A 23,126-nucleotide genomic window follows, 5' to 3' on the forward strand; every position below is an offset into this window, starting at 1 on the left:
CCCATTCTGCATCAGTTTACATAAGACTTACCAAGTTTCTCTGAAAACATGCTCTGCATCTCCTGCAGCACAATAGAATGTCATTACATCCATGTTTCATAATTTGTTCAGCCATTCTCCACTTGATGAACACCACATCAGTTTACAATTCTTTGATGCCACAAAAAAGACACTCTAAGTATTTGTCTAGATGGGGCCTTTTCCTCTTTTTTGATCTCTTTGGAGTATAGACAGTATTGCTAGGTCAAAGGCTCTTAGTAGCTTTAAGGAAGCACAGAATGATTAGACCAATGCACAGCCCTACCAACATTGTATTAATGTACCTCTTTTCCCATATCCCCTCCAACATTTGTCATTTTCCTTTTTTTTCTTAACTTAGCCAATCTTTTGGGTATGATGCAGTCTCATAGTTGTTTTAATTTGCATTTCTATAATTATTTTTTCATGTGGCTATTGCTGGCTTAAATTTCTTCCTCTGGAAACTGCCTTTGACCATTTATCAATTGGGGAATGGCTTTTTTTTTTTAATAAATTTGAATCACTTTCCTATATAACTTGGGTTTTTTGTTTTGTTTTGTTTTGGGGGGGAGTTGTTGTTTTTGCAGGGCAATGAGGGTTAAGTGACTTGCTCAGGGTCACACAGCTAGTTAAGTGTCAAGTGTCTGAGGCTGGATTTGAACTCAGGTCCTCCTGAATCCAAGGCCAGTGCTTTATCCACTGCACCACCTAACTGCCCCCTCTTATATAACTTGGGAATGAAATGTTTATCAGAGAAACTTGCTGCAAAGACCTCCGTCCCATTTACCTGTTTCTCTTTTAACTTTTTCTGCATTGGTTTTGTTTGTACAAACACTTTAAAATTTTATGTAATCAAAGTTTTACACTTTATTTCCTGTGAACTTTTTTTTTCTCTTGTTTGGTCATGAACACTTCCCCATTCCTCTATTCATAGTTATATATGGGAGAAGCTAGGTGGCACAGTGGATAAAGCACTGGCCCTAGATTCAGGAGGACCTGAGTTCAAATCCAACCTCAGACACTTAACACTTACTAGCTGTGTGACCCTCATTGCCCTGCAAACAAAACAAAAACAAAAACATAGTTATATATTATTTTTAAAGGCTATAGTATATTCTTTTTATGTCATCATGATTTCCTCCAATATCCTTCCTCCACTTCCTCTTATATAGTCATCTGTTATAACAGGTAAAAAAAAAAGGAAAAAGTAAGCATAACTGATCAATACATTGAAAACATTTTTTAAAAATGTACAGAGTACAGCATTTGTATACCTCCCACCTCTACAAAGGAATGGAGTGGGGATATCTTTTCATTTCTCTTCTTTTGCATCATATTTATTCTTTATGATTTTGTAACATTTACTCTGATTTTTTGTGATTGTTCTTTCTATTTTTATTATTGTAGTCATTGTGTATTTTGTTTTCTTGGCTCTTTCTTACTTTACTCTGCATTAGTTCAAGGAGATCTTTTCATGCTTCTCTGTATTCATCACATTTGTCAATTCTTAAAACATAGTAATATTTCAATACACAATTTGCTTAGCCATTCTTCAGTCAATGGACATTTACTTTATCTCCAATTCTTTGCTATCACAAAAAGGACTACTGTAAGTATTTGGGTATCTTTGGGGAACTTTATTCTTATTAATGAGTTCCTTGGGATTTAAGGCTAGCAAAGTTATCTCTGCAAATGGTATGGACATTTTACTAACTTTCTTTGCATCATTCCAATTTGCTTTCCAGAATAGTTGTATTGATTCACAGCTCCACCAACAATGTACTAGTGTACCACTCTTCACCCCACCCCTGCAACATTGATTATTGCCATCTTTTGTTTTCTTTGCCAACTTCTTGCTACAGCCTTAGGTAGAATTTAATTATATCCTGAGACAGTTATATTTTCTAGACTATGAGTATACCTTCATGTTCTTAATAAGCCATGGGAAAATAGAACTTGATATGCAGAAATTTTATTTCCTGATACTTCTTCAGAAATGTGTTTGGGTTTTTAAGTTCAAAACTTAGTTCTGTGTGTCAGCAATTAACATTTATTGAACACAAACAGCAGCAGCATGTTATGAGAGTAGGGAGTACCAAACTAATAAGAAAGAAGCTCTCCTTCACATTTTAATTCTGGCCAGAGAAATGAAATATCTGCTAGTATTTAACTGACCATGTATAAAGGAAAGCTACATGAGCTTGAGGGGATTGCTTAGCTTCTGAAGGTTTCATGTATTATAACAAAAGAGCTTAATATGCCACCTACTACCAAGGATTTGTAAGAAGCAGGACATTGGTCATCTAGTTAATAAATGGCTTATAGCCTATTTAAGAGTTGAATTGTGGGTAAAGGATCAAGATTATTATTATTTATACTTTCTTTCATTTAGAAGGCCAGGTGATTTTGAATGACTACAGTTCATCCAAACCTCAGGAGGTAGAAAATATGGACAGCGAAGACAATAAAGACCAGGGCCCACCCAATGAAGATGAGGATATAGGAGGTAAGTCGTAATTTACTTGCCAGAGACTGATTGTTAAAGATTTGATTCATGTTCAACCTTTAAGGAAAGCAAGGAGTTAGCTGAGGATAATGGAGAACAAGTTATTTTGGGAAGGATAAAACAGTTTTGTTCAATTACTGTGCCTTCTGAAAATTCATCCCAAAATTTCAACACATTTTTCAGAACATAGGATGCCTCGCCAGTCTCCTAAATAAATACACAGTTTCCACTGAATTTGCACTTCTCTTTTATATTAATGTTTATGTTGGCACAGACATATACTATAAACTATCTATATTGCTTTTTTGAGTCAGTCCTAGGATCATTATATATAATGTGTGCTTAAATGTATGGTGTGTTGCAAAGATGCTTTCCTAGGATCTCTCTTTTGTTGAAGTCTCTATAAGAAACATTTAAAGAGGTCATGAAATAGAGCTGTGTGTCTAGAACCTCTGAGATTGAAATCACAGTGTCAACTAACATTCCATCTCTGCCGAGCTGTACATTAGTTTGTGCCAGTTCTAAACCACAGAGACTGAAAAGTGCTGCTTGGCACAGGATGTGGTCATTTGTGCTGAGGAAAGCATATGGTGCTCTACCAGCTCCATGAGGCTTCTCGAAGGTGACTTATCCATGGCATGGCACTCTCATTTAGGCAGAGAGAGTACCTTGAGCCTGGCATACAATTTTTTAAGTAAGAACTTACACATATCATCATCTATAAAATTGTATTGGAATTTTCAGACCATCAGGTGTAGGGGGTTTAGAATTTTTTGTCAAAATTCTCTTAGATTTGAAACATGGTGTATGATTATCCTGTTAAGGAACAATTAAAACTGAGGACTGCTTCACCCAACCCCTCCCAAGCCCCCAGCCTAAGACAAGAAGACAGAACTGTTCTTTTTATTTATATCAATTTTTGAAGAATATTGTAAAAGAATATGGTGTGGTAGGTAGCTAAATATTTGAAAATTCCCTGCATTTGGCATATTCAACCTAGATAGAAATATGTCATCCTCTTACAACCCATATTCAACAAATCATGGTCATTGACTCTATTCTCGAAGGATTGGCCCAAGTGGCAAGAGGGAGATTCGATCTTTGGAACTTGTGTATTTGGGGACATAACTGATGGTTATAGATAATAACAAGAGCTGACATTTGTATACAATATTTTTATATTTCAACACTGAGTACTTGAAACATGGTAAGTGCTTAATAAATAATTGTTGACTAGTGCTTTATGTATATGTATATGTATGTGTGTATATATATATATATATATATATATACAATTTCATTTGTTATTCACAATACCCATGTAAAGCAGGTGTTACTCTAAGCTTCCCTATTTTAAAGAAATTAATTCATACTATTCACTAGAAGGTCAGATTCTGAAACTGGAGATGAAATATTTTGGCCACGTAATGAGAAGACAGGATTTGATGGGAAAGACCCTGATGTTGGGAAAGGTTGAAGGCAAAAGAACAATGGGACAGCAGAGGATGAGATGGATAGATAGCATCATGGAACAATGAACATGAACTTGGGCAGACTTTGGGAGATAGTGAAGGAGAGATGGGCATGCATGCTGTCATTCATGGGGTCATGAAGAGTGGGACAAGACTGAACAACTCAACAACAACATTTTACAAATGAAGAAACTGAGACTGAGAGAAGTTAAGTGACTTGCCAAAGACTACACATAGTGTCTAAGGCAGGATTCAAACTCAGGTTTGAGGATCTGAGAATCATAGATTTAGGACTAAAAGGGGAGCAGCCAGGTGGCACAGTAGATAAAGCCCCAGCCCTGGATTCAGAAGGACCTGAGTTCAAATCTGGCCTCAGACACTTGACACTTACTAGCTGTGTGACCCTGGACAAGTCACTTAACCATCATTGACCCGTTAAAAAACAACAACAACAAAATACCTAAAAGGCACCTTAGAGGCCACTGAAGCCAAACCCTTTATTTTAGATATGAGGTAACAGACCCAGAGGTTACATGATTTATCCAGGATCATACAGCAAGTAAATGTTTGAGACAGGATTTCAACTCAGACCTTCCTGACTCTAAGTTCAGTGCTCTATCCAAGTCAACAGACCTTTATTAAGTGCTTACTATGTCCCAGACACTGTGCTAAGTGCTGGGAATACAAATATGAGCAAAAAGAAAGACAGCCCTTTACCCCAAGAAGCTTCTATTCCAAGGGAGCTGGAAAGTGGTGGTGGTTGCAGATGGGTGCAGGGTGGTGGTGGAGTGAGGGGACAGGCGTGGAAATCGTGGCTAAGCCCAGAGTCAGAAGCAGAGCTGGGAGAGGAATGAAGCATGACCCGCCTGAGCCCTGCCACAAAATGGAGCTTCTAGGAGGACCCAGCAAGGGGAGAGGGGCCGCAAGGTGGAGGGGTGCCAGGGTGAGGAGAAAATTCCAGGCACTGAGCAAACATCTTGAAGAAGAGAACAGCCAAGTCCAGAGTCAGAAACAGAACTTTTCTTTATATTGTACCTTAAAGTTTACAAAGCAAGTGAGCAGGGCAGTTCTTCTTTTACTGCCTCTCTGAACTACTTTGTATTTGCTTGAAATGTTATCACCCTTGATAGACTATATGCTCCTTGAGAACAGATGGTTTTATTTTTTCTGTGAATTAACAGTATCTGCCCGTGTCTGTCTCATAGCGATAGGGGATAGGGATTGAACCTATGACTTTATTCTGTACAGAGAACTCCTTCCCAGGTGAAGAAACTCCCTTTGCCAATGCAGATTTGCACACTTTCTGCAATTTATATACCTAAGGAGTTACCTGCCATACTGAGAGTTTTAATGCCTTGCCTGGGCCTCCGTAGCCAGCATGTGTCAGAGTTCCCAAGGCCATCTTTCCATCCAGTATGCCACTGTGGCCTCTCCGTCACATAGTATATACTTAATAAACACTTGTTGATTGATTAACTAATAGACAAGAAGACCGGGGCTTCAAGAGGTTAAATGACTCTTCCAAGGTCATGTGGTATTTAGTGGCAGAGTTGAAATTCAAATCCAGATCTTCTGACTCCAAGTCAATGATTGTTCCACTTCATCACAATACTTCTTCTGGTGTGATGCCACCCCCACCCCCTCAACTACACTTCTATAGAAGCAAGGGACATCTGTGGAAGGAAACTACTTTTCCCAGGTGCCATATGGCTAGGACTGCTATGCAGTTTTCCTGGGCAGCTGGGCATGAGGCCAATAATCCTAAATAATCTAGGAAGGAAAATTTTCTTCCTTCTTTGCCCCATACCGTTACATTTCCCCTAAAAATGAATTGAGTGGACTAATTCTGTTTTTAAAGACAAATTCTCTGTGTCATAGTTCACTTGCGCACCAGCGACACCAGGATCTCTGCTCTTTAATGTGGGATAATAATGATCTCTGGGCATACATCATATGCATTTGACAATGCAAACAATGCTTGCCTGATGTACCCTGAGCAGCATTGCCTGGGAGATATCTAAATGCTGTCACAGACACAAACCCACATTGATATTCAGAAGTGGACATGTTGCGTAATGTGGTACATTTAATTCTGCAATGTGGGGAGCTGTCCCCATGGTGACCAGAATGCATCTTTCAGCAAGTCCCAGTTCCAACCTTAGAGGGCATTAGGGAAAATCTAACCTAAATTGTAATAAAAATGACCGCCTACATTGTCAAGTACTTAATTTAATTGTAATTGTTACATTTTTAAAAGGTCATCTAGAGGAGTTTGGAAGTTTTTAGTGAAAAAGAACTACATTTACCCTGGAGTGTTTTTAATCCCAAGTGCTAATTGTATTTTATTTTAGGTTCTAAAAGAGGTAAAGTGTGTGGGGTTTTTAAACATGAAATAGATCTCCCTGTGCAGGTTTCCAGCCGTTAGAAGTTTGCTTTGTAGAAAATTGCAGGCAACCAATGGAGGCCCTCAATTTTTTTTCCTGTGGTCTAGAAGAAAGCAGGGCGATTTTTGCAAAAATAACTATTGGGCTAAGACTTTGACCATAGCTTTTACCTCCTTATGGGGTAGTTTAGTATCATTAGCATTGTGGAAAGGTGGTTGTGGTGATGGTGGAAGCAGAATTTAAAATCCAACATGATTTGGCATAAATTTCCTTATTCATCATCCAATAAATATCTTGGTAATTTTTTTTTGTAAAACAGCCCCAGACGTGCCAATGTGCTTGCATGTATTTGACGGAACTATAGAAATGAAGAGAGATAGTGGGGGCATGGGTCCATCTGGTGGGCAGTGGGGAGCCGATGACCTCCCTAGAGTTCCTTCTGCATTTAACCTGGCACAAAAGCAGTATAGTAGAGAGAGTCCTGGAATGAGAACTAGAGGACTCCTGTCCAAATCTTTTCATCCTTCAGACTCTCTTCTTCCTTATGTCCCTATGTCCCCATCTCACCCACATTCACTCATGACTCACCCAGAGTCATCTTCAACTCTTCCTTCTTCTTCACCCCTTACATTCAGTTGTCAAATTTTGTTGATTTCACCTCCACAATATATCTCACATCCAACCCCACCTTTCCATTCACACAGCAATCATCCTCTCCTAACTGGCCTCCCAGCCTCCAGATGCACCTCTCTTTAGTCCATGCTCCCCACAGTTAACAATCCCTCAAGTTCAAGGCTGACCATGTCACTTTCTTCAAGAAGCTCCACTGGCTTCTTATCTCTAGGCCTCCAATGGTTAGCTTTTAAAGACTTTCCCAGCCTGGCTCTTGCCTACCTTTTCAGGCTTATTGCATGTTTATACCCCTCTATGCATGCTACAATCTAGCCACACCAACCTACTTCTCTTCCCTGTGTACAACATTCCATCTCTCATATCTCTTCTCTCAACCTTTGTACAGGCTGTCCTCCATGCCTAGAATGTACTCTCTTTTTACAAACTTCACCTCTTAGAGTCCCTAGATTTCCTCAAAGTTAAGTTCAATCCAACACTGAACCCCACTTCGCCATCCAGCTGATAGGACCCCTCCCAGTGTTTTGGGTACAATCTGGTGAAACCTATGGGCCCCTCTCAGAATAATGCTTTTAAGGGCATAAAATACTGAGGATTACAAAGGAAACTGATTCTGTTGAAATAAAGATACATTATTTTTCTGTTCAGCTTCACAGACCCTACAAATTATTTGTATATATTTTCTATGCCCATGTTGTTTCCACTCAATACCATGTAAACTTCTTGAAGGGAAGACCTATTTTATTCTTGTCTTTTTACCCCCATTCAGTAGTAGGCACTTAATAAATAATTCTTCAATGAATGCAATCCTGGTCCTGCCACTTCTGAACTGTGTGCCCTTGGGCAAGTCATTACATCTTTTTAGGCCTCAGTTTTCTCATCTAGAAAGTAAAAGGGTTGGACCAGCTGAGCCACAACAGTGTTGAACTTGTGGCTGCAAAGCTGAACCAGACTAAAATGTAATTGGGAAATGTTTAACAAAATAAATAAAACTACAATAAAACATAGAATGGAATATTTGTGGTTTTTAAAGCTAACCTATGGCTTGCAGGAATTCATTTCTATTGGAATTTGATACTACTGATCTATACATTCCCTATAAATTCATCTTCTTACTTTCAATTGTTGAATTTAAAAGGGCTACTTTTATTTTAGACTTTTTGGGGGTCTATAGACATTTAATAAAATTTTTTTAAAAACCTAGAAAATACTTAGAAAAATAAATGCATATCATAAGCATCACTTAGTTAATTGTCAAAACCTTTCTAGGCTACTCCCAAATACCTCTAGAGGTCAACTAGATAGGAACAAACATTTAAAAAAAATTTTTAATGACAAAATATTAAGAGTTACTAGTGGTAACTCCCCTCAATATTTTCATGGCTTTATATTTTTAAAAATTTAACTTATTTTTTGTTACATTTTAAGTTCCAAACTGTCTCCTTCCCTCCCTTCCCACCCCACACTATAGAAGACCACCATTTGACACAGATTGTGTATGTGTGTGTACCAGACTATGCATACTTCTGTTTATCAATTCTTTCTCTCCAGGTCAATAGTATCTTCCTTTATAGGTGCTTTATAGTTGATCTGAGTATTTATAATATTCAGAATAACTTAGTCATTCACAATTGTTCTTTGAATAAAACAAAAATGTTGAGCATATAATAGATGCAAAAAATTCAATATCTATTGATCAATTAATTATTTAACCATGATAGCCAGTTATATTGCTTTGACTTCTGAAAAAATTTAGCTTTGTGAAGTGGCAATTTCCAAGCCTACAAGAGAGTGGTATATGCTAGATTGGGTAAAGGATAAGGAATGAAGATACTTGCTTTTTTTTTTTTTCAATTGCTCAGCCTTTGACTCATTTGCTCAAGTTACATCATTTTTCTTTGGCTTTGCAAAATGACACTTTCTACCTGTGTCGTTGGAGTAGTTGGAGGTTTAGCAGGAAAAAAGGATTAAGAGAGCACTGAGTCTCTTAGTCTCTTTCATTTATCATGTGTTGAATGCCAGCAACATCATAGTCACCTGTGTAGGGGACATATAGAAACTGGAAGTTTCCCTGGCTGCCTGAAAACTTATGAGACATTATGATAGCAGAAACAAGGGTCAAGCAGTGTCATGATATTGCATGAGAATAGGATTCCCCAATTATTCTTACTTAGCCTAACTTTAGTGGAACGCAGAAAAATGATAACGTCTGGTAGTGTTTCCAGTTGGTATGGTCAATGGCATAACCCGCTTGAGAAAGAAGGAAAGAGTAGCTACTCCTGGTGCAATTCTGAAAGCAGAAGGGAAGTACAGGTGTGAAGTAGTGTGGCTGAGATGTACCTTTTTCCTCCACCCCCACACCCCTAGACTGCCTCTCTCGTGGCCCCCGTTGTTTTGAAAGTCAGCGCTACACATCTCCCTTCCCCTTCCCCACACTGAAGTCATAAGTGGGTTGCTGCCATGTTCTTGCATGTCATATGGCTATAATTTGTGTGTCTTGTTTATCACTATTTCTTTGATTCTGAATTGTGAGGAATATAAAGCTTATTTGCTACTTCATACCCATCCTCCTTTGATTCAGCACTATATAGGCCCTGGTCTCTCAGCCACCCCACCACTATCTCATGTCTTCCTCCTAGGCATCCACGTGGCCTACTCTGAAGCTACTACAGCTACCAAAAATGACAGGTCTGCCATTGATGCCCTAGAAACCAAATACTGCTAGTAGAGTAAATAGTCCTTTTTAGTCTGCTTGCCTTGCAAGTCTGCCTACGGTCCCTGGGATCTGCAAGTATTGCTTGTCAGATATCCTTGACATTCCCTGTGAAACAGTAGCTTACACCATGTTGCAATGCAGTTAACCAGAAAGAGCTATAAACGTATTTGTTGATGAAATAGCACAAAGAAAAATCCCAAGACTCTGGTACTGTGTTTGACAGATTCTGGCTTAATTCCAGTGAGAAGATCTAATCTGATAATGCTTTCTGAAATTGACAGGAAGGTCACTCAGAAGAAAAGACTCAGAAGCCTCTTCCTTTTAGTCCCTTAAGTGGCTAAGGCCCTTAACTTCTTCCCCCCCCCCCCCCCCCGGGACAATGGGGGTTAAGTGACTTGCCCAGGGTCACACAGCTAGTAAGTGTCAAGTGTCTGAGGCCGGATTTGAACTCAGGTACTCCTGAATCCAGGGCCAGTGCTTTATCCACTGTGCCACCTAGCTGCCCCCATGAGGTCCTTAACTTCTAAGAATCTAAACTTAAAAGTGCCTTACGCCTATTTTCTTTCTCCTGGAAGACACAGCTCAAGTATTAAAAGACTCCCTATGATCATCTTGATTCCCGTTGAGGTACACAGTGTTCTCAGTGTGACAAGTGCTAAAAATGTTCATGCTTTTAAAGGAAAAAAAATAGCAAGCCACATTTGTGGCTCATGGATGCTAATTGCCACCACATTTAGATGTGTGAAGGGGTCTCTGGCTGGAGTGAGATTGGAGAGGCAGACTCACTCTCGCCTAGGCGCTCACTGAGGTTCCAGTGGTACTGCTCAGCACACGCAAATATGTGCTTCAAAAGGAAGTGCCGTTTTTTATCAGAATATTACATCTCCCAAGCCCAGATCAAGATCTGCTGCTCATGGGATGCAGGGGTTATCTCACAAAATCAGCAGTACTCTGCTGCAGAAGTTCACTCACAGGGGATTTCTGTAAGTGTTAAAACTGGGCAGGGAGGCAATATTGCTTCAACTGTGTCAAACTGGTAAGTTTTCAAGGTGATGAAAGTAAAGATTCTGCTCCTTGAATCTTGTTGACAGAAAGCTTATCTGGTTTATTTTAATTTGTGCCTCACAGTGCCAGTCAGCCAAAGGGAACCAGGAATGAGCTGTTTAATGTCAAATTATTAGTTATTAGGGTAGCAGGCAACTACAGTGGGCCACCAAAAGGGCAATTTAAATCAACAGACATTCTTGGATCCTAAGGTTATATATGTGTGTGCATTAGCTTTGCCTTTCTTTTGGAGGAATAGCTATGCTTGCCTTTCATTCAAAAGAAAATGCTAGGGGGCAGCTAGGTGGCGCAGGGGATAGAGCACTGGCCCTGGATTCAGGAGGACCTAAGTTCAAATACAGCCTCAAAGATAATACTTACTAGCTGTGTGATCCTGGGCAAGTCACTTAACCCTCATTGCCCTGAAGAAAAAAGAAAAAAAAGAAAATGCTAGAATGAAAAGGGAGGTGAAGGAACAAGTCTGAGTAAGGTGTGAATTCCAGATTGCTTCCTGATGCAATCTGTTACCTATAAATCTCCCTAGAGCCCACTCCTGAAGGAGGTACTAGGTACAGACAACAATATCTGTTAAGGATTTGAGAGTATCAGAAACACCTTTTGTTCCCTAAACAGATTGTAAACTTCTTGATTTAAGGGACCAAAATTTTTTCCTTTTACAATCCCCTTACTAGTGCCTAACAACAGTACTCTGTGTATGTATAGTAGACCTTCATAAATACTTGTTAATTCAATTTAACAAACATTTTTAAAGTGCCTGTTGTATTCAAGGCACTTTGAAGTAAAAAAGGCTGGTTGTGTATGCGTGCTAAATTCTGATCATTCTAGGGTCTGAGTTTAAAGTATAGGTCATCAGATCCCAGCCTGTGAAGCTTTGGAATTATTATAAGGGGTCTGCGAATCCATACTCATTTTGATAGTTATTTTTCTCCAATTTACCATGTAGCCCAACTCGGCATAACAAATAAGCAAACAGGGGGGCAGCTAGGTGGTCCAGTAGATAAAGCACCAGCCCTGGATTCAGGAGGACCTGAGTTCAAATATGGCCTCAGACACTTGACACTTACTAGCTGTGTGACCCTGAGTAAGTCACTTAACCCTCTTTGCCCCACATAAATAAACAAACAAACCTGCTGCAAAGTGACTGTCTCACACATATATTTATTACTAGTTTTCAAATGTATATGGATACTACTGTGATAAAACTAAAATTCTTTACAAAGTGTTACTGAATTCACTGTAACTTTTTGTTATTATGTTTGTTTTCTTTCCCCCAATCAACAGTAAGATATAGCACATAATAGCAAAACCCTTACAAGTGTGGGGGGGGTGAAGAGAGGAAGACGTCTATGAAATTATTTGATGCTTTCATGCTTGAGCAGATTAGAAACCACTGGTGCAGGGCAGAGGCAACTCACAACTAGTTAAAAGCTAAACATATATAATTTATGATATAGAATCGTGTCATTACACTTAGTTTTGCTGCTTCATAGTGGTAGAGGATCTAAATGGTTAGCAAATGTTAACAGGCTTAATGGTCTGTGAAGCTATTGTTTCTAGTGTAAATAAGTTTGACTCAGTGTTTGTATTTTCAAACTGTGTCTACTAAATGAGGAAAATTAAAGAGTGGACAGTTGTCATCTCTGCTTTGTGCACTAATCTGCATCTAGAAGAATCCTCTTCCTTTACCTTCCTGCCACCAAACACTGCTGCCCAGTTCAAAAGGAAGTATAGGGATGGAGGCAAAAGTTAGGAAAAACAGATTTTTTAAAACATAGTATGGTTTTACAATATATAGCAGTTTTGTTTGGAGTCTAGGTACATAGATTTTTACAATTGTTAATTGTAGAATCTAGCCTGAGATTTCAAAAATTATATTTGGTTGCTACATTTGGCAGCAACTAGCAACATGGTACTTGAAATGTTTCGACTTTGAAGAGTCTTGCAGCATATGAATGAAGATGTCACAACTGGTCTTGAATGATGACAGTGATAATCCGGCCCTTGGTGTATAACCTTCAAACACCAATAAATGAGATTATCAGGGTTTCACATGTGACCTTTCTCAGTCTGACTAGTAGGTCCAGATGTTTTCTGATTCAGCTGCCTTGCTGAAATCTGCTCTAAATGGCTACAGTTGGACTTAGATTTGGGGCTGCAGGGATGGCAATCTTGAAACCAGATTCTGCAGTGAGCAGTGCTATCTAAATAGTGACAGATGGGAACCTATGGTTTAATAATTAAAAATAATTTGTGACCTTACCCTTAATAGATTTGTTAATTATGTCAACCGAATAAGTAAAAATTGAACGGTAATAGGTATTTCACAATATTAGTCAGTCTGGTGGCATTAAGGACGTTGACGAGATTCGTTAGAGCCAGTCTTTTCTGCACCTGCGTCTACAGAAGCAGAAATCCCAGTCATGCCTTTGTTCCCCCTCAAGGAAGTCCATGGCAACTCTAGAGGAGCCTGGAAACCTCTTTATTAACCTCTTCCCAATCCTTCCAGGATTATGGCCATACTTCACATCTCCCGGCCCCTTTGGCACAGAAAATGGGACACCATTTTCTGGGCCTTTGTTCCCCATCTACATTGGCTGGGACTCAGGACTATTTCCAATATTTTTATACAGAGTGCTTACAACCTCAGCATCTGGTCTTATTTAGCCCAATTCTTAGTTCCAGTTCTTTGGATGCAACTGCATGAAATGTTTGAATTGCTTGGGGGAGACAAATTTCCATTGGTTGTTCTTTCTTGGGCAAGGGAGGGAGAAAGAATGAGAAGGTGAAGAGGTTAGCATCCTCCATTCACACTTAAGCATTCAGAAGATTACCTTTTATAGATGTATTCATCTCCCCCTACCCCAGCCATGAGTTAGAAATTTCATCTCATTATCATTATCATTCTCCAATACATCTAAGAGGTATGAATAGATTACATATTATGCAGAATGGAAAAACACAATTCCTGTTCCTGGTGAGGTAGTGGTCTAGTCTATAAAGGCACCAAAAAATGGGGAAATGGGAAGGTGGTCTTGGTTGGATAAACCTGAGTATTGTGGATTTTAAATTTTTTTTTAAGTGAGGCAATTGGGGTTAAGTGACTTGCCCAAGGTCACACAGCTAGTAAGTGCTAAGTGTCTAAAGCCGGATTTGAACTCAGGTACTCCTGATTCCAGGGCCGGCGCTCTATCCACTGCGCCACCTAGCTGCCCCGAGTATTGTGGATTTTAGCAAAGCAGTAGAGAAGGGGACATATAATATTGCTCTTAGTGGAAATAAGCTGCCAGGTCAGCCCTCCTCTAGTTCAACTCTCCATCAGAGCTAGCGGTAGAGAGATACATGTTTGCTTTCTTGCCAAACCTATAAAATAGTTCTATTACTTTTAGTGGAGCATGCATAACAGTTTGGAGCATATCAGCATCAGGGCTAAAGTTATCCTTCTGAAAAGTCTTTCTTAGGTAAGACCTTCATCTGATAACTAGGACAAAAGCTGGAATTTAATTAGAGAACCATTAAGGAAGGTTTTAAATGTTGAAAAAGTTATCTACAATTTTAATGACAAAATGCATTTTCTTTCATTACCTGGAGAGAATAATAAATATAATAGCTCTTTTAAAGGGTCATATCACTAACTCTCTCCAGTGGGTCATTTAAATGCTATCTGCTGCTGCTTTTTTTTTTTTTTTTTTGCAGGGCAAAGTGACTTGCCCAGGGTCACACAGCTAGTAAGTGTCAAGTGTCTGAGGCCGGATTTGAACTCAAGTACTCCTGAATCTGGGGCCGGTGCTCTATCCACTGAGCTACCTAGATACCCCCCTGCTGCTTTTTTTTTATAGTGGATAAAGATTTTGGAGAGCATTCTGCCCTCCGTACATAATAGTGTTGAAATCTGGTGGGATGTGCAACACGTTTCATCAGGGTGGGCACTCAGGGCATTTGATTTTTATTTTTTTTAAAGATGAACATTTATTATACTCATGAAGGACTTTATTTGTATTCATCAAACAAAAGAAATTAAATTTGCTGCAATTTTAATTTTCTTTAAATAACTAAATTTAAAACATGAACTTTGCAGAAGGCTCCTATCAAGCCAGACCTTATCAAACGACTCTCCTTGATCTATTCTGATCAACCTTTTCAATCCTATCTTCTTGGCTAAATAAGCATCTTTCTAAATGGATTTTGCTACCCTAGCCCTGCATTTTGCCATGAAGGGCCAGCATTGGGGTGTACGGATTGATGGACAAAGGCACATCCTTTTAAAAATTTGACATTTTGGCTTTTCTGGCCCATACCAACCAGACCCCAAGGTCCACATGCTACAGAAAACAAAATGACCAGTAGAGACACAGGAAAAAAACTACTTCCATTTGTTTTTTCTCTGAGCTGGGATTCACAAGTAGACATAAGTGCATCCTCAGGGTAAGAAGGGGGAGAACAAAGAGCCAGCCTAACCCCAGAAAGACCTAGGTTCCTGCAAAAGCAGGAACACCACCAAAGCAGGCAAGGCAAAATTTGGAAAATGGTCATAGAAGAACCCTCACTGCTGGGAAATCAATTTGAGAGAAATACTTCTTTCTTTTTCCCTAACTAGAATGTTGCAGGAATATGGATGGGGAAGGGAATGGGAAGTAGAAGAAGGAATCAAGGAGCACTTTGCAATTGTCACCAGAAAAGCCACACCCAGCAGGCACCAGATCCTGGACAACACCACCATGGGAAGAAGGCAGCAAGCACACTTGACAACCCTTTGCCCCACATCCACATGTATGATGAGATAGCAGAGCTTTTTAAGTGTGTGTGTGTGGGGGGGGGGGGACTTAAATGTGTTCTTGCCAGGCAAAGTGAGGAGGGAAGTTCAGTATCTCCCCACCACCACCAACCTATTATTAAGAAAGTGCTGCCATGCTTCAGTGCAGCATCCTGATGCATGACTGTTGGGGCATGCGTTGAAGGCAGTGTTAGAAGGTAGTCATTTCCCTATTTGTAGTGATTAGATTTGCCTTTGAGAGAGAGAGAGAGAGAAAGTGAGTGAGTGAGTTTGCTCCAGTGTATTGGCCAGATTCCACCATAGCTCTACCCCACTGGCCAGTATTGCCTTCACAGTTGCAAGTAGGGCCAGGATTTCTCCTTGCTTGCAGCTTTTACTGGGCAGCTGTTTAGTGGTTATTAACACTTCACCCTCAGGGATTCTTATATTTCAGTGGCAAGACAGCCTATTTCATGTACTTGGTGTACACATGAAAAAAAGTGTTATATTCCTACTATACTTCTCATTATTGTGGACTCATTATAAAACAATACTAAGGATGTTGGCTTACACAAAATAGTCCCAAATTTTTATGTTATTTTGTATGTACCTTTGAATATTATTAATTCATTGTTAAAATGCACAGATTTTCTGAACTCTTACTCCTCTAGGGTTCTCTGCTTTTTTTGCAAATGCTATACAGATCCGTGGGGCAGCCAAGTGGCGCAGTGGATAGAACACTGGCCCTGGATTCAGAAGGACCTCAGTTCAAATCCAGCCTCAGATACTTGACACTAGGTGTGTGACCCTGGGAAAGTCACTTCACCCCAATTGCCTCACCCCCCCAAAAAAATGCTATACAGATCCTTATTGTTTCTGGTTAGTATACTTTAGCTTAGAAATACAATTGATTTGTGCTTTGCTTATAATTCTCTAAACTCAGGCTAGGTTTTTGTCAAAATTGTTTTCAATATGATGTGTTTTTGACACCTCAAACCCTGACTCTGTGATTGAGAGTGGGCCGGGCTTTTGCTTCTTGCTCTTCTTACTTGTTTACAAGCACAAAACTGACCTGGAGTTTCCCAAAATATCCTTAAGGGAGTCAGCACATCTATGGAAAGTTAACTTTGGACTCCCTTCTGATTTTAATGCTCCTTATAATTATAGAATCCCTGGATGTCAGAAAGGAAAGAACCAACTCTCTGATTAGACAGAAGAGGAAACTGAGACCAGAAAGGGAAAGTTGCTCGCCCAGGGTTAACACAGTGAGTTAGCGTTTGAACTGGAATTAGAACCCAAGGGCCTTAGATCAGCATCTGTTAGGCCATGCTATATACTGGCGGTGTCCTAGGCTTTGAGTCACTAACTCATTTGTGCCCTACCCAGGCATTGCTACCTGCCTACTCACCTGTATTTAGATAGTTCCTTTCCCTTTGTTAACTTGGCCTTCCCATTCAACCCAACAAACATGTATTAAGAATGTGCTGTGTACAGGTTACTGTTCTAGGATCTAAGGTTAGAAGAACATAAAGTCAGTCAATCAGTTAGCATTCGTTGAGTACCTACTGTGTGCCAGGCACCGTGCTAAGGGCAAAGGCAAAACCTAACAACAATAAAATAAAATGGAGCAGACACAATGCAAACAAATAGCCATAAACAAGATATATACAGACTAAACTGGGGATAGTCTCAGAGAGAAGGCACTAAGACTAAGGAGGACTAGGACAGGTAAGTAAACAGTCATTGCCTTTCTACTGGAAGAATGCAACAAGTATATAAATAAAAAACATGTAAAGTAATTGTAAGAGGGATAAAGGGGATCAGGAAAAGCCTCACACCTTAGTTGGGAGGTACACCTTTGAATTCCAAGAAGACGTGGTGGGGAGGGAATGGATTCCAGACATGGCACACTACCTGGGCAAATACATAGACTCAGTACATACAGTGTTGGAATGTGGGGAACAGCTATCAGGCCAGTTTGACTAGAAAGAAAAGTGTGAGAAGGAGAGTAATATGAAATAAACATTAGAAAAAGGTAGGGGCAGCTAGGTGGCGCAGTGGATGGAGCACTGGCCCTGGAATCAGGAGTACTTGAGTTCAAATCCGGCCTCAGACGCTTAACACTTACTAGCTGTGTGACCCTGGGCAAGTCACTTAACCCCAATTGCCTCACTAAAAAAGAAAAAGGTAAGTGGATGCCATATTGTAAAAGGCTTTAAGTGCCAGGATGAAGGACTTGTGTTTTATCCTAGAGGCAATAGAGAGCCACTGAAGTTTATTTTTTTGTTTTTTGTTTTGTGTTTTTTTAGTAGGAGAGCAATGTGGTGAGGTCTGTGTTTTAAGAACATTAGTTTGTTAACTGTATGAAGGTTGGTTTGGAGAAGGGAGAAACTGGAAGCAGGGAGACCAATTTGGAGGCTGTTGTAATAGTCTAGGCAAGAGGTAATGAGATTCTGAAAGCAGGGGAAAGGATATGAATGAAGAAGAAAAATATGATGGTGGCACAGAGGGTTCTCCCAGTGGCTTAGTAGGGAAGACAATCCCTTACTCCTGTTTACAATCATTATGTAAAAAAGTCAGCCCCTTAGTAAGTCAGTGAGAGCAATGGCAGACTCATTATTAATTCCACAGCACCCAGCTCTGTCCCTTCTTTGCCCAAGTTGACAGTACTAGATTCCCCCCAAAACACATAAAATGCCTTTGTAGAGCCATTTCTTTATCATCAAATCTGCAGATGACACAAAACTAGGAGGGACAACTAACACTCTGGATCAAAAATAATCTTGACATAGTAGAGCATTAATCTGATTTGAAGATGAAATTCAATAGATTTATGTACTTTTATATGTGGGTTCAAAAATTCAACATCACAAGTACAGGATGGGGCAGATATGATTAAACAGGTTGTCTGAAAAGGAGCTGAGGGTTTCAGTGTACTGCAAGCCTAATATGAGTCAGCAGTATTATGTGGCTTCCAAAATAGCTAATTCAGTCTTGAGCTGTATGAAGAGAGAGGCACAGCTTTCAGGAATGAGGTGATAGTCTTTGTGTGCTCTGCCCCGTCTAGGCCTTCTCTGGAGTATTGGGTTCTTTGGGCCACAGTGTATGAAAGACATTGATAAATTGGAAAGGGGAGGGAGAGAGAGACAGAGACAGAGACATAAAGAACTGATAGAACATTTATATATCAGAAAGGCACACAAGATAGTGAAGGGCCTAAAATCCATATGATATGAGAATTGGCTTAAGGCATTAGGGGCATTCAGCCTGGAGAAGAGATTAGAATCATCTGAATGGGGGCAGAAGGAAGCAGGACGTGAAAGTTGTCTTCAAGTCAGAAGGACTGACATGTTCGAGAGGGATTATTACACTTGTTACTCTCCATGACAGAATGGATAGAAACTGTGAAGAGTCAAATTTGTTCTTGATGTCAAGAAAAACTTATCAATTATCCTCCTTAGGAGCTTTTCATGAAGAGGCTGGATGACCACTTGTGGGGGATTCCTTTCAGATATGCATTGGATTAGATGGCCATTGAGTTCCCATCCATCTCTAAAACCCTGGGATTCTGGGAGTTCTCCCATGTCCTCTACCAAAAGCCCTTTCTTGGGGGCGGCTGGGTGGCGCAGTGGATAGAGCACTGGCCCTGGACTCAGGAGTACCTGAGTTCAAATCCAACCTCAGACACTTGACACTTACCAGCTGTATGACCCTGGGCAAGTCACTTAACCCCCATTGCCCCGCAAAAAACAAACAAACAAAAAAAAGCCCTTTCTTTTCCCATAGGCCTGAGTAGAGAATTGAACTTAGTATTAAGATAAAGTATTTTAAAGTAAGTTGATTAGACAATATGTGTAATCAATTTATCTGTATTAAAATTTTGTCCTAAAATTTTCTTTTAATTGTATTCTAGCCTACCTTTTTTTTCTATCTTTGGCTTTTTATAAAAATAAAAAGATTAATTAGCATAAAATATATATTATATACAGGAGAACTATAAAAGTTTCTTTCTATTTTTATAAGTGAAATTTCCACCAGGTGCATTCTAGTCCATCAGTCTTAGGCATCTCCAAGTGTGTTTTAGTCATTATTTTGGAATGATATTTTATTATTTCTGAGACATAATAGCACACAGCTTAAACTTAAAATGATATTAAATATTAAAATAATAAAATTATCAGTACAAAAATAGTTTACTAACAACATCTATTTTGTTGTGATTTAAATTTTCTTATTTTTTCTTATAAGATAAAATCTCTTTTTTAAGCTAATATCAATAACTGGGGTATCAGTAAGATCAAGTGATGTCACTGGTAAACTTCAAGTTAACTCCAGTGCATCTGGAACTGTTTCCACATTTCAGGAAACTTGATTTTTAATTCTTCAGAAATCGCAGTGATACATGGTGTGCTTGTTACTTAATTTAGAAGATTTAAGAGCAAATTTAAATGTCTGATGAGAATGTGCTTTAATAAGAACTTTCACAAGTTTATTCAAAACCTTGACATGGTCCTAACCAGTCACCTCCTGCCTCACTGCTATTGAGATGTTAATATTTTTCTCCTGGTAGCCTGCATCATATTTTCCACATGTTTATCCTAGATTTTAAAGAAATATTTGCTTTTTTTTTTTTTTTTGCTATTGTATTGTCATTTTAAATTGGAGTGGGGGGAAAGAAAAGAAAAGAAGATGCTTACGTGCAAGGATCAAAATCATGCTGGGGAAGAGAACCCATAAGTCACCAACCAAAAACAGCTCTTGGCACTGAGACTTAAATTTTTATATTCAGCCTGGCACCCAGAAAACAAAACTATTTGGGAAGCAGTACCAAGAACTTCTGTTGACTGTCAAGTTCATTGGCCTTAGCTGGTCATAGGTAAAAGATGACATAAAGGAGATGGAGAACTGTTCTAGCAACCTTGTATCCAATGCTTGTCCTTACAAATCTGGAGGTTGATATGATTGTCTTGACCAGGCTAGTGCAGAGAGGTCCCAGTTGTTAAGAAACACGCTTTGTTCTCTGCCAACAAACTTGACTAGAGACTTAGGCCCCATAATACATGTATCTCCCTTTTCTCTGCTCTTTGGTGCTTCAAGCTTCTAAATCCTATTAACAGCTGTCAAAACCTGGTAAACTATTTAGATGCTTTCACAATTTGTTTAATTGGATGGTTAGGAAATGGCATGCTAGGAAAGCTTTTTTTTTTTCTTTTCTTTTTTTTCTTTTTCTTTTTTTTTTTTTTTAGCCTGGCTGAACATCTGTAGCATTAGGGCCTCATTATCTCTGAATTGGCATAGCAAATCAGTGGCATCATTAAAATGCCACATTAAGATGATTAAGTTTCTTTGTTATCCAGTTGACTTTTGCATGTGCTGAGGATTTCATGGTTATGACCCCCCGATCCTTGTAAAACACTTGAACAGCATCACCCTTTTGTGCCTCCGATGTTTAACAGCCTCCGTCTTCTGTTTTCTGGCTTCTTCATAGTATCTATTAACAAACTTTAGGCCATAATTCCAAACTTTATGTCTGTCTCCTAGGGCTCCATTTTAGTTCTCTCTAGTTCAGAGTGAAGGCTCAGGATCCCCCCCCCCCCCACCTCAGAATTTCCACATGGAAATTTCTATTAATGCTCTATCATGGACACCAAGGTTGCCTTTGCTGTTTTGCCATCCTTGATAGGTTCATCTCTCCACCGGTGCATTTTATGGTGCCTGTAAGAACAAACCAAGGCACAGTTGGCTGAGGCTGATATTGCCCCTGCAGGATTTAGATGTTGGATCCTTTCCAGAACCCATTGTTTTTGCAGTGTCTCAGGTGAAACCAAAAATGTCTACTCTGGAGTGTAAGCTTTTCATGTGATAACCATCACCCCAGGAAATGAAACCATGTGCATCAGCCCTAGTGAGCCAAGTCAGTCCTTTGTTCTCTTCTGCCTACAAAATCCTGGGGGTTGGGGGTGGGGAGGGGGACAGGGTGCATGTCATCACATGTAGTCTTCCTAAGCCCTCTACAACATGGAAAAAATGGGAGCATATGTACTCGGTTGGCTCTTTTTGAAAGAAGTTTAGTTTAATCTAGTTTCCTGTGGGTTAGCTTCAATTTGCACATCTTTTTTCCCTCTGGGAATTTAGAGCAATTGCCTTCACCAGCAGTTTGTGGTTTGGCCCACATGTGTGTGTGTGTTTGCATGTTTTTCTCCTTAAGCTAAATTGGAAATACTCTCAAGAAGCACATTAAGTATTGATATAATAATACAGGTATCCCTTACTTTTAGAAAAACAATATAGGAAAATGTGCGTTCACGATACAGATAAATTATGGGGCATTCTTCACTTTAAAAAAATTCAGTGTGCTCCCAATAGCAAATTTCTCTAGTATATTAAGTGTTGGATAACAGGTCAGTCACCTATTTGTTTGTTTTGTTTGTTTGTTTTAACCTCAGCAAGTAAAGCAGACGTATAACTGAAGATCAATAAAAACTAAACACATCTCTAAAGTTATGATGAAAATCAGTGGGAATGGGGCAGCTAGGTGGTGCAGTGGATAAAGCACTGGGCCTGGACTCAGGAGGACACAAGTTCAAAGCCAGCCTCAGACACTTAATACTTACTAGCTGTGTGACCCTGGGCAAATCACTTAACCCCCATTGCCTCTCAAAAAAAAAAAAAGAAAAGAAAAGAAAATCAGTGGGGAAAATAGAATTTAGTTATATAGAAAAATATGATTTGATTTACCAGGAATATCTCTGTGCACAAAATGAGGCACACCTTCAAGTGATAAAAGCACAGGTCTCTTTTTCTAGGGACATCAAGTCCATAGCAAATAAATCTAATTTATGAGGTAATATTTGCAAAGCACTTAGTATAGGGCCTGGCACATAGTAGGTGTTTAATAAATGCTTTTTCCCTTCCCCTATCTGATTCCCCCTTTTTATTGTGAAGGGTCTGTCTTCCTTGCAGAGGCCTTAAGAAGTCTCCCATTTCCCCCTTTCTCTGCTTTCTATACTCTTAAGCAGTTGAATAAAGATGCTGGGGGGTTTTCTGCTACAGAGATTGGAAGTATGGGGGCAGCTAGGTGGCGCAGTGGATAAAGCACGGGCCCTGGATTCAGGAGGACCTAAGTTCAAATCCAGCCTCAGACCCTTGACATTTACTAGCTGTGTGATCCTGGGCAAGTCACTTAACCCCAATTGCCTCACCAAAAAAAAAAAAAAAAAAAGATTGGAAATATTATCCTCCTGAAGAATAGACAACTCTCTCTCTGAGTTTAGGTATATCCTACTTGGAATCAAGATACTAAATTAAATAACCTCCTGGAATTTTTTCCAGATTTTGTATTCTGATCCATGTTATTCTTTTTTTTTTTTTTAGTGAGGCAATAGGGGTTAAGTGACTTGCCCAGGGTCACACAGCTAGTAAGTGTTAAGTGTCTGAGGCCGGATTTGAACTCAGGTACTCCTGACTCCAGGGCCGGTGCTCTATCCACTGCGCCATCTAGCTGCCCCCATGTTATTCTTTAATTATAAATGCTACAGCTACTAACAAATATTGTACTTTAATTATGGCTACATGATGTATCCTT

General features: G+C 39.5%; 1 protein-coding gene across 2 annotated transcripts in view; it reads left to right on the forward strand.

Moving 5' to 3' along the window:
- The window catches only part of IKZF3 (IKAROS family zinc finger 3), an 86,039-nt gene that overhangs the window by 27,305 nt on the left and 35,608 nt on the right, over window positions 1–23,126 (forward strand). For both annotated transcript variants that reach the window (XM_044004583.1, XM_044004585.1), the window contains one exon: window positions 2,411–2,524. In XM_044004583.1, coding sequence (XP_043860518.1) covers window positions 2,411–2,524 — 114 coding nt within the window. The remainder of the gene's footprint in view (window positions 1–2,410; window positions 2,525–23,126) is intronic.

This window comes from Dromiciops gliroides, chromosome 4, assembly GCF_019393635.1.
Source record: "Dromiciops gliroides isolate mDroGli1 chromosome 4, mDroGli1.pri, whole genome shotgun sequence".
NCBI classification, from domain to species: Eukaryota; Metazoa; Chordata; class Mammalia; order Microbiotheria; family Microbiotheriidae; genus Dromiciops; species Dromiciops gliroides.